The sequence below is a fragment of the Sphaeramia orbicularis genome, chromosome 21, assembly GCF_902148855.1.
Source record: "Sphaeramia orbicularis chromosome 21, fSphaOr1.1, whole genome shotgun sequence".
Taxonomy (NCBI): domain Eukaryota; kingdom Metazoa; phylum Chordata; class Actinopteri; order Kurtiformes; family Apogonidae; genus Sphaeramia; species Sphaeramia orbicularis.
In genome coordinates this window covers 9,664,175-9,677,008 of record NC_043977.1, presented here as the reverse complement: position 1 = coordinate 9,677,008, position 12,834 = coordinate 9,664,175, and the positions used below count along the sequence as shown (strand labels likewise).

The 12,834-nt window shown below is 36.7% G+C and overlaps 1 protein-coding gene across 1 annotated transcript; it reads right to left on the bottom strand.

The window, feature by feature from the left end:
- Positions 1 to 1,818: 1,818 nt before the first annotated feature.
- On the bottom strand, positions 1,819 to 12,497 carry LOC115412501 (solute carrier family 22 member 4-like). The gene is made up of 11 exons (XM_030125053.1): positions 12,288 to 12,497; positions 9,945 to 10,160; positions 9,382 to 9,485; positions 8,635 to 8,789; positions 8,383 to 8,554; positions 4,956 to 5,076; positions 4,765 to 4,865; positions 4,463 to 4,677; positions 3,574 to 3,756; positions 3,225 to 3,360; positions 1,819 to 1,985 (listed from the first exon to the last, which is right to left on the bottom strand). Exons 1-11 carry the CDS (start codon positions 12,495 to 12,497, stop codon positions 1,886 to 1,888), a joined length of 1,713 nt encoding a protein of 570 aa, XP_029980913.1. The 3' UTR covers positions 1,819 to 1,885.
- Positions 12,498 to 12,834: the final 337 nt, after the last annotated feature.

Here is a 12,834-nt window from a genome sequence, read left to right as displayed (position 1 = left end):
AACTGAGGAGAACTAAGCTGAACTTAAAAACCAAACTGAAAGACGAAATAAAAATTTAAATAAAAATATGAATGCTATAATAATCTGGACATGTGATGTTGTGGCGCCTTGAATTCGTCCAATCAGAAACAAGGACCATCATTCTGAAATATTTTAAGGACTTTATGAGTTTATGAAATTAAAAGAAAATTAATTTTAAAAACAACAAAGTTTGGAGCAAATGATCAAGTCACATTTTTCAGTTTTTTTTTTTTTTTTTTGTAGAAACTGTCCCAACTCTTGTGGAAATGGGATTCAGCAATAACACCGTTGTTACATGTTGTGACATTACATTACATTAAGTTTCGTTGTTTTGTTGTAATATGTTGTTGCAGAGGTGTGTTACAATGTGTTACCTTAACTTACATGACGTTATGTTTTGTTACATTTTCTGCTATTACATTACATTTTGTTTTGTTATATTATGTTGTGTTTTGATACATTGTGCTGTATTATTATTATTTGATGTATTTGACCTTTATTTAATCAGGTAATGATGATGTCATCAACATGAGGCTTATTATAAAAAACAAAAAACAAAAAACAACAATGTTCATAGTACAGAACCGGTCATAAAAATATCAAAACCATAAAAGTTGCTCACTTACAATATATACATTATATACAATAAGGAAATCCGTGAACAGTTAAAGCAGATACACTGATCAGAAACTACAGTTGGTATCAATTATTAAAGGTGGATAACTAAATAAAAGGAGGAAGCTTCAGTGTTTCTGATACTTATTCCATTTTGTTGCATTACATTATGTTGTGTTGTTATGTTGCGTTACACTTTGTTGCCTTATGTTACATTATTGCATTTAATATAATTTCATTAAACTAAATACAGTGAGAGTTTCATGACATGTAATATTTCAAGAAATAATAACATCAACATATCAACACATCAGACATAAAAAAAGAACTGAGTCTGTCTCTATATGGATACGTACTTGGGTATTAATTACACAAATAACAAACAACATTTATGAAGAAAACAAACACAAACTGAAGTGAATATTAGTCATAGAATCATACAATGGTTTCGTTCACTGTTATCACTTCAAATGTTAAATAAATGAAGAACATGTTCATTAAACCACAGCTACAGCAGTCGGAGGAGTTTAACCAGGATCATATTTACATTTTTTTCCCCCATTTTTTTGTGTCTTTACATGACACAAAAATATTCAGACCATCTGGTTCAGACTGAGGTTTTATTTCATTTAACTGTTTCACTGCTGTAACGTCATTTGGACCTGAGGAACAAACATCACCTACATGAATCCAACCGGTTCCACCAACAAATCCTCAGACCTAATGTAAAAAGTGGACGGTGCCCCCTACTGGTCTGTCCTCTGATGTTTTAGAGCAACAGTCTCAAACATACGACCTGTGGGCCAGAACCAGCCCGCCAAAGGGTCTAAACCAGCCCATGGGATGAATTTGTGAAATGAAAAAATGAGGGTCTCAAAATCATTTTAGTTACAGTCCAATTAAACAGATTGAAAAATAAAAAATAAAATAAATAGATAAAAATAAAATAAAATAGAAAAGCACTCAGAGAGCGCAGACCTCCACCAAGGCAGATCTGTCCCCCCCCGATCACCACCAAAATTTAATCATTTCTTCCTTGTGCCAGTATCAACATTTCCTGAAAATTTCCTGAAAATCTGTCCATAACTATTTGAGTTATCTTGCTAACTAACCAACAAACAAACTAACAAACAAACCCCAATGAAAACAAAACCTCCGCCATTCCTTGGCAGAGGTAATAAAACCTGTCTTCATGCCTGTGTTTGTCTGATGTACAGTTTTTCCATCCCTTTTTAGTTTCAGATTCATCTTATAGTCGAGTCGTGCAGATGATCTCAGGCGCAGTTGTTTGTTCTTTAGACCATTTCCCATCATCCTTTGGAGGAGCAGAGCACCATGGGAACATGAACCTGGAAACCAGATGATGACAGTTTGGTAATTTTAAGCAGGGAAGAAATTATTTAAGAGATTTATGAAAAAAAAGCAAGAAAAATATTGATGTGTGATGATTTTATATCAGTTTCTTGCACGTTCATTTTTGCCACAAAGGTAACCAGAGGAAGAACGATTTTAGGAGGATATAAAGGTTAAGTGTTTTCTATTCTGACATGATCATAAACTGTTGTATTTACTCTGAACTTGTATGAACATTCACACAGTCAGAACATTAAATATAGGATTAGACCAGTGAAAGCAGGTCTAATATGGATAATATGATCATAAATGATGGTGAATTGATGAAAAAAGGCAAGAAATGGTGCAAAATTCACTATAAAATCTAAAATATTGAAGTATGACTTTTTAGCTTGCCGACAGGCCGTAAGCTATTGTCGTCATGCGGTGTCTGTCGTTGTCGTCATCGTCTGTTGTCTGTCGTCCGTTACAAAAATTTCAATCATCTTCTTCTCCGAAACTACAATTCCGATTGACTTCAAACTTGGTATACAGCTTCTTTATGATGATGTTAACAAAAGTTAGTGAAATTATTTGGATCCGGATCTGATTCTGGATTTGGTGCGACTTTGAAAAATTTCCCCATTATAACAGATAAGAAGTGGATTGATACAATAAATCAGTAAGTATCAATGATATCAAGTTGGAATTTGAATTTTTTACAGATCTGATTGGAATATGACCAAAACATGGGCTATTTCTGTAATATAATAAATACACAGAACTGGGTGATAAGAAATGGCATGTGGATGCATTTCCCAAAGCTTTTAATTTGGCCGGTAAGCTACAGGGCCATTGGTCCTATTTTTATATAACATTGTGAGGTTAGAATCATTTGTCCTTGTGTCAGAAACATCAGTTTTTTGCTGTTACTTTTTTCAGATTGTAGAAAAGCAAATGCAAACTTTGGACTTCAAATGAAACCTCAGATTCTCCTAAACCAAATGATGTTTGATCTGATTGAACAGATCAGAAAAATGAAAGAAACACATTGGAATAAACTCTGTTAAATGTGTATGAAGGAAAATGAAAAGACACAAATCCTGACACTAGAACTCATAGATGAATGTCTTTAGTTTTATATGTAACTGTAACTGTATAAAAGAAAATGATGTTTAATATTTTTAGGGTTGAATCTTCCCTCCGTACAGATAAATATTCATGTTAAAGGGCAGTGAACACCTCGTCAGACTGACCTCTGGATGTGACCCATCTGCTGGACGCTGTCGGGCATCGGTTTCCTGAATGTCTCAGGGAGGAGGATGCAGAGAACGACACTGAGCAGACACAGTGAACCCACCACCACCCATGGCACCACGGGGTCGACCGCAGCTGGAACCCAAACACACCACGGACGTTAACACTTTCACTCAAGAACCAATAAAAAACTGAGTGGGATCATGAATCACAAAAAAATCATGCGTCTATTTGGGTTATTTTGACTGAGATACATATATTACAGTTGACTTTCAACTTGAATGAATATATTGAACTGATGTGAGTCCAGATGTTACGTTCATAGTTTTTAGTTTTTCAGATTCTCACCCAGCAGTAACAGGTACGGAGACACCGCCGAGCCCAGTCTGGCGAACATGGCGCAGGACGACATCGCTGTGTTCCGGATGCCAGTCGGATACAGCTCACCGGTGTAGTTGTACATCCCCCCGGCAGCGCCCAGGACGCCAAATTTACCCAGAAGCACCAGGGTCAGGGTCACGGCTGGTTGACCTGCAGCAGGATGAGGACCAAGTGATAAAGTCAAACATACAGATTTAAAAATGACAGTAAAGTTCTACCGACGTCACAGAACTGTTTGGACCGAGTCATCGACTGTCAGTCATATATGATGATAATAATAATAATAATAATAATAATAATAATAATAATAATAATAATAATAATAATAATAATAATAATATACTGTATGTGAAATAATGTTCCTCATTAAAACAGAAGATGAGAGGAGGAGAAGAGTTTTGAATGGTAACGACACAAAAATACACAAAAAATACATACTTTTTTTTTAATACATAAAAAGGATGACAAAAAAATACTGCATACATTTTGCTTGAGTCATACCACATTATACTGAAGTTGTACAATATAGTACTCTAAATAGTACTGCTGTCCTGCTACATACTACTGCAGTTATACTACATTCTATTGCAGTCCTGCTACATAATACTGCAATTGTACTACATTATACTGCAGTCCTACTACATACTATAGTACTGCAGTTGTACTACATTCTACAGCCAGATTACAGGGCTATAAACTGATCCAGTCAAATCTTCTCATTATGTGTATGACACACTGGCATCCCATAATGCATCTGTCATCTTCTTCTTCTGTATGACGGTGGGTCGTATTTATTATGTTTTCTGAGCGGTGTCGTTTCTCTGTTCAAACACCAGGGGGAGCCAGAGTTACTTACTGTCCATAGTGATGAGGATGAGGAGCAGCGCTAGCGCACCCAACAGGGCAAACATGATGAACTGTAGGCGGCGAGGAAGACTGCGCGCCGCCAGCCAGCTGGCAACGTAGCCAGGCAACTCAACGGCCGACAACAGGAAATAGTTAAGGAAGGGGTTTCCATAGAGATGGGACAGGTTGAAGGACAGGCCAAAGTAGCTGACGGTGTTGGAGAACCTGCCAATGAGACGACAGATGACCATCCTGCCCCACAGAGGGAGGAGCTACTGTTCTACAGGCAGGAAATGACAACCAATCACTGACCAGACGATCCACAGAATGAGGGTGGTGAAGCGGACGTTCTTGGTCCTCAGCAGGTCCATGAAACTCAGAGACTCCGCCTTCTCAGGTTCTGCTTTCTCAACCTGGAGAAAGGCAAACCACCGTAAAGGCTTCGGAGACACAGTCAGAGGTCAGAGTTCGAAGGTCGAAAATCAAAGGTCAGAGGTTCTTACTGACTGCAGGATGACACTCGGGGCGTCCACCCGGTTCTCCAATGCTGCCGCCCTCAGCACAAGCTCCGCCTCCTGGAGACGACCACGGGATGCCAACCAGCGAGGAGACTCTGGGATCAACCTGGAGACAGAGACCATTTAACAAACACAAACATAAAAAAACTAAAGCAGGGTGTCCAACAGGGATGGGAATCCAGAACCGATTCTTTTTGAGAACTGGCTCCCAGTCGTTCAGTTCCTTGAAATCGTTTGCCAGCTTAATGATTTTGCTCATCGATTCTGCCTTTGTTGCACATGCATGATGATGTCACACGCACGTTGCATGGTTTTGGTATAGAACGAAGCCAACATGGCGTCGAGGCAGAAATGCTCCAAAGTACGGCTATATTTCACGTGAAAAGACGACACTAGGGCCACTTGTAACACTTGCAAAGCTTCCATTTCTTCAAAGGGGGGAAATACCTCCAATATGCTCAAACATTTGTCCACACAGCATGCAGTTCATCTGCAGGAATGTCAGGGCATTGTCTGGGTCTGGTTCTAGGGCGCAAGAGAGGGTAATGCCCCCTTAAACAAACGTCATGCCCCTCAAATAAAAGTTTCCAAAGGTGGGGAAGGAAGTGGGCGACGTAGAGGAATTAGCAAAGAGTCTTAAGTTTCAATTTCACTTTGTATGGTCATATGGTGTGACCCCCCACACACACACACACACACACCTACACACACACACACACCTACACACACATGCACACACACACACACACACCTACACACACACACACACACACACACAAACACACACACAGCTTCTGTCATTGGTATGTGCCCCTTAACATTCCTGATCGTCACCTCATATATGACTATCTGGAACTGGGCCTGGCGTCATTTGTTATTATTTTTTGTGCATACTGTATATGTTATATTTTCTGTGCAGAGATGGAAAAATAAAAGACAGTTTGTGCAAACAAACCCATTTATACTCTTTTTTTATACCCTCACCCAATGAGAATTGATAAGAGAAATGACAAGGAATCGGATAGATAAGCAAAATCGATAATGGAATCGGAAACTTTAAATTCTTATCAATTCCCATCCCTAGAGTCCAACATACGGCCGTGGACCAAAATTAGCCGCCAAAGGGTCAGATCCAGGCCATGGGAGGAATTTATCAAATGCAAAAATTACACTGAAAATATTAACAAAAATTTTAGTTCAGGTTCCACAGTCAGACCAATATGATCTAAAGTGGATCACACCAGCGCAATAACAACAGAATATTATATAAATAATGATAAATACAAACTTTTTTCTTTTTTTAGTGTAAAAATGATTTACACTGAAAAATGCAAAATGTAGAGGATAATATTCTAATAAATGGTGATACATAACAGGAAAAAAACTAAAGGTTAAATGTAGAAGAAAGTAATTTGGACACCACAAAAATAGTTGTAGGTCTTTAAAGGTTAATGTTCAACTTGATATACTAAACGTTTTGGAGTAAAACATGTTTGTCTGTTTTATTTTATTTTATTTTTTTAAAAATTATTTTTCTGTATTCACTCACAAAATAACAGTTTTAGTGTAAGAAAGTTAAATTACATCAAAATATTTACTATCCGTTCACACAAAATATGAATGATCTGAACAAATATCAACAACCTGAAATAACCTATGAAGAATAAATGCAATTTTAACAACATTCTTCCTGTTGTCAAATGTTTTGTGTATTTGTAGATCCACTGTGATCTGCAAATTATTATGTACACATGTAAATGATAAACTGAGGCAGAATTGTAGAATATTGTTAAAATTGTAATTATCTTTTTGAAGATATTTCTGTTTTTTTCCAGGTCATTCACATTTTTTAAAGAAGAGTTTGTAAATGAACATTTTCATAATTTAATTTTACTCTTACGCACTAAAACAGAGAGACACATTTGTATTTGTCATCATTTCTAGGTAATTGTGTTATTATTTTACTGGTCTGACCCACTTCAGATCATATTGGGCTGAATGTGGAATCTCAACTAAAACGATTTTGACACCATTGATGTAAAGAATGAAAGAGTTAAACTTTGTGAAAACTGTTAAATCTGAACATGTGAAGGTAGATTTTATCCAGAATAAAACAGAAAAACATGAATGTGACAGGATCGTGTCCTTGTACAATGATACAGTTACATTTTACACAGATGACTTTCTGAATTGTTTCACACAGTTTTGCTGAAGGACGTTTTGTACAAAGTTACAGAAGAAGCAGCATCGTCAAACCTCACATACAGTCACTTCATCTGTACATGTGGAGTTTTCAGCAGCAGATTCATGCCTTTATATTTGTCAATACTAATGTTTTGGCCATTTTTTTCATGATTTTGTGCATTTTTTTTTTCGTCTTTAGTCTTTGGATCAGTAGCATTTAGGAAAAGCTTAGCTTTATACATATTTATTTTTCATTTTTGGACACTTTTGAGAGTTTTTTTCCCCACTATTTTTGTCATGATTTAACCTTTCTGAAGTGATTTATCAAAATGTATTATAATATAATCCTCTGTATGTACCATTTTTCAGTGAAAATCAGGTATTTTCCTACAGCAAATACTGCAATAGAGTCTGAAATACAGCAAATACTGTGTTACACTGTGGAAAAATATTGCAGTAAAATGTGAAAACAAACTGACCTTTAATTATGTGAGTGAATAGAGATAAAGTTTATGTTTATGTTTATGTTTATACATTTGGCAGACGCTTTTTTCCAAAGCGACTTACAGGGGAAAACCAATTAAATCACTCAATCAATCAAATTTTATTTATATAGCGCCAGATCACAAAAAAGTTATCTCATGACACTTTATATAGAGTTGGTCAAAACCAGACTCTAAGCCAATTTACAGAAACCCAACAGAATCCTCAATTTAAATCCGCAATTTAAAAAATGCACAAACATTATTTAACTCCAAATAGTTTAGTAAATCAAGTTGAACATAAACCTTTAAAAAACCTAGAACTATTTTTGTGGTGTCTTCCAAATGATTTTTTCTCTGCATTTAACCTTTCCTTTGTTTTTCCTGTTATTTATCACCATTTATTAGAATATTAACCTCTACATTTCGCATTTTTCAGTATAAATCATCTTTACCCTGAAGCAAAAAGAAAAGTTTGTATGTGTCATTATCTATATGTTATTCTGTTGTTATTTTACAGGTCTGATCCACTTTAGATCAAATAGGTCTGAATGTGAAACCTGAACTAAAATGATTTTAACACCATTGATTGTTAATATCTTCAGTGTAATTTTTGCATTTCATAAATTCTTCCCATGGACTGAACTGGACCCTTTGGTGGGCCAGTTTTGGCCCTCGGGCCATATGTTGGACACCCCTGCTCTGGAACCTGCAGATGTATGACAGGGTGTAATGATGCCTCTCACCACCAGAGGGGAATGCAGGCGAGGCCTGGCACTGCCATGACCAGCGACAGGTGTCTCCAGTTCCGGACCAGGTATGCGGTGCCAGGCAACAGCATCTCCCCGGCAACGTAGAAGACCGGGAGAAACAGACAGGAGAAGAGGACTCTGGGCCCGCCCACCAGGATCTCCGAACCTAGAGGACACAAGTTTATATGCATTATTACACAGTAGTACACCTATTTTTACTGCAATGGAATATTTTTAACCACATACCCAGTACAAACGCCACAATGAAGGAGGTGATCTGACCGAGGCCGACCACGAAGTAGAGCAGCGTGAAAACTGGCCATGATGGAGCGAACGCCATGGCAGCGCTGAAGACGCTGAGTATGATGGTGGAGCCGAACACGACGGGTTTACGACCAAACCTGGGAATAAAAACACAAAGCAGGAGCATTCAGAAGAGAGTAACAGCAGTAACAGTATCAGAGTAACAGCAGTAAAAGTATCGGAGTAACAGGAGAGACAGTATTGGAGTAACAGCAGAAACAGTATCAGAGTAACAGCAGTAACAGTATCGGAGTAACAGCAGTAAAAGTATCGGAGTAACAGCAGAGACAGTATTGGAGTAACAGCAGAAACAGTATCAGAGTAACAGCAGTAACAGTATCAGAGTAACAGCAGTAAAAGTATCAGAGTAACAGCAGTAAAAGTATCGGAGTAACAGCAGAGACAGTAACGGAGTAACAGCAGAGACAATATCAGAGTAACAGCAGTAAAAGTATCGGAGTAACAGTAGAGACAGTATTGGAGTAACAGCAGAAACAGTATCAGAGTAACAGGATCAGAGTAAAAGCAGAGACACACACACGTACATATATATATATATATATATATATATATATATATATATATATATATATATATATATATATATATATATATATATATATATATATATACGTGTGTGTGTGTGTGTGTAATACATGATCAGGTGATGTAATGAGAAGTGAACGGTACCAGTCAGAGATCTGTCCAGAAAACAAACATCCACATAATCCACCCACGAAGTAAGCCAGAGAGGAGAGAGGCTTTTTCCACTGGTCAGAGCACACCAGGTTAAACTGAAACACAACACAAATACATGTATACTACAATACAGTCTGATGCATTACACCAAATACTGCAATACAGTCTGGAACATACACTAAATACTACAATACAACCTGTAAAATAGAGAAAATATATGACCATATATGGTATAGGTTCAGTACCCTAAAGGTTCCATGGATGCCTATATATGGTATAAGTTCAGTACCCTACAGAGTCCAAATATGGCCTTATATGGTATCAGTAACCCTACAGGCTCCATATATATGGTATTGGTAACCCTACAGGCTCCACATAGGACCATATATAGTATCGGTAACCCTACAGGGTCCATATACGACCATATATGGTATCATTAATCCTTTGGGCTCCATATAAGACCATATATGGTATCGGACCATATGTGGTATCGGTAACCCTATCGGTAACCCTACAGGGTCCATATAGGACCATATATGGTATATGTTCGGTACCTCAGTGACCACTGTCGACTGGTAGAACTCAGCGCTGTAGCTCCAACCATCCTCACAGCCCTCCACCCTCAGACCCACTGGACCAGGACCACCTCCCAGAGCAGACTGGTTTAGGTCTAGGTCCCAGCCGGGCTGGACCCCCAGCGCTGACAGGTTCTGGATCAGGTCCAGAGGGTAGCGGCTGCAGCTGCTCTTCTCCTTGTGTCCATTCACCTGCTGAGGATGAAACATTCACATTTATGGACATGAACCCAGAGATGAGACCGGTTTAAACCTGAGCCTGGGTCCGGTCTGAGGCGGGTCAGTCAATCATTATCTGAGTTCAGTGGGTTTGATGGGAGTCAAACTGGAAACCAGTCACATCTGAAATATGAAAGAATATCAGAACAAAAAGAAACAACAGGTGAAACACTGGGACGTTAGACATACATACATACATACATACATACATACATACACACACATATATATATATATATATATATATATATATATATATATATATATATATATATATATATATATATATATATATATATATATATATATATATAAATTAGAGTTTAAAAGTTCATTTATTTACATCTACCGTCAAGAAACTGATGGTTGGAACCAAAATCAGTTATGGAGCTTTGAAATATGTAACAATAATAATAAAAATTGTGCAGTTATTTTCCAAATGAAAATGCAAAAAGAGTGGTTTGGGCCTGAGTTTGTAGTATTTTACATGTTTTTATTTTAATTTAAGAGACTCGGTTTGTTGATTTGTTTTCACATGTGATCAGCTGTAAAATAAAGTGTAAACAAGATTTTAAAAAATGTAAAAGTAAAGACTGAACTTGTGTTTGTTCGTTTTTTTCAACACTGTTAACCATCAAATTGGAATAATTTTGTTTTCATACACATTTATTTTATTTATTTAAGGGATTCAGTTTCTATATGTTTTAATTTACTTTCAGACTAATTTATTATATTTGTTTTTATGTAAATTAAAATGACTGTATATTTATTCATTTATTCTCTTTGAATTTAGTTGAATGTTATAAAGATTTGGTTAATGTTTGTTACTGAAATGTGTTGAAGTTGAACGTTCAGTAAAAGTTATCATGTTCTTCATCTTCATCTACATTTGACACATTTGAAATTTTATTTTAATTACAGAGAACTGGTTTGTTGATTTATGTATTTGTTTTCACATGTCTCAGCTGTAAAACAAATTGTAACTGAGACACACACAAAAAATACTGTGAAAATAATGGCTGAATTCATTGTGTCTTATATTCTATTTGTGTACTTGAACCTTTTACAATAAATGAAGTAAGAAGGAAAAAACAAATGATGAAATAAAGGTCAAGTTAAATATGTAAACATATATATAACATATGTTAACAAATAAAAATGTGCATCTCTAACTCATCATCCATTTAACCCAGACTACAGCTCCCATAATCCTTCATGTTTCATGTATTGATCTAAATTAAAGTATTTTTACTCAAACATAAGGTTTGTTTTCCTGAAATAATAAGAGTGGGGGATTATTATCTACTTTTTCTCCTATAAATAAAAATAAATAAAGCCTTCATAAAGTCAATGTTTTGTTTTTTTTTTACTGAAATGATATTATTGTTTTATTTATTTGTAATGTTTATGACAACAAAAAGAAAACTATAACATGAAATATTGCATGAAAACTATAAACCAGAGACTGATATAGACATATTTATGAATCTTATGTGTTTATTTTCTACATTTTATTGACAATCATTCAGACCAACCTGAAACATGACAGATTTGACTAAATATTTCAGATTTTTATTCTTTTTTTTTTTTTCAGTGAAGTTTTGTGTCAGAAATTTGATTCTAAAATTTTACTATTTTTTGAAAATATTTGCTTTGAATGAACATTGATCAATAATCGGATTAAGGAGAATCTGTGTTTGACATAAACATATGAGCATATGTTTGTCCTGTCTTTGTCCTGTTCCACAAGTAAACAAACAAACAAATAACTGAACAGTCTTATTTGGAAACTGTCACATAAACACACTGCATTAAAGACAGAAGATAAAACTTAAACCAACACTGAAAAAGCAAAACACTGAATCAGTGTAAAAAGTTCTTCAGTTGGTCACATTGAATAAAACTGAGTTGAGTGAACTAAAGAAAACTGAATTGGATGAAAACTGAATGAATTAAAGTCAATTTATTTAGTTTACTCAATTTTATTAGATGTGACCAATTGAAGAACTTTTTTTTTACACTGATTCAATGTTTTGCTTTTTTCAGTGTAGTCGTCACATCAACTGGATCTGGTTCCGGTCTGGACCTGGTTCTGATTCTGACCTGTAGTGGGATGCTGGCCTGGACCCAGTCCTGACTCAGGTTCCAGTGGAGGGGTACAGTGCAGTGGTGGGAGGGGTCTGCCAGCAGGAACATGACGGACATAACGTTGAAACCGGAAGGGAATGAGAGGAAGCAGAGGAGGATGAAGACCCTCTTCTGGAACGGACCCCACGACCCCAAGAACGACACCGCATGCTCGTAGTCCTGCATCTCTGGACCCTGATGGACTCTGTTGGACCCTGGTGAACCCTGATGGACCCTGGTGGATCCAAATGGACTTTGATGGACCTTGATGGACTCTAGTGGACCCTGATGGACTGGTCTCTAATGGACTGTACTAGATCCTACTGGACTGTACTAGACTCTACTGGAATATACTAGACCCTATGGTACCCTACTAGACTCTACTGGACTATACTGTACCATACTGGACTGTACTGGACCCTGTATTCTGTTCTACCGGGTCTGAACCTGCCTCTGAATGTAAACATTAAACCCTGACCTTTGACCTTTCACTGTTCATGCTCTAATACTGTCTCCACCGTTG

Excerpts from the sequence above, each read along its gene's own strand:
- LOC115412501 (XM_030125053.1), bottom strand. The coding sequence starts at position 12,497 with ATGCAGGACTACGAGCATGCGGTGTCGTTCTTGGGGTCGTGGGGTCCG. Across the intron at positions 3,757-4,462 it reads CATCCTCATCACTATGGACA|GTCAACCAGCCGTGACCCTG; the intron begins GTAAGTAACTCT and ends ATCCTGCTGCAG. Across the intron at positions 3,361-3,573 it reads TCCGTACCTGTTACTGCTGG|CTGCGGTCGACCCCGTGGTG; the intron begins GTGAGAATCTGA and ends TTTGGGTTCCAG.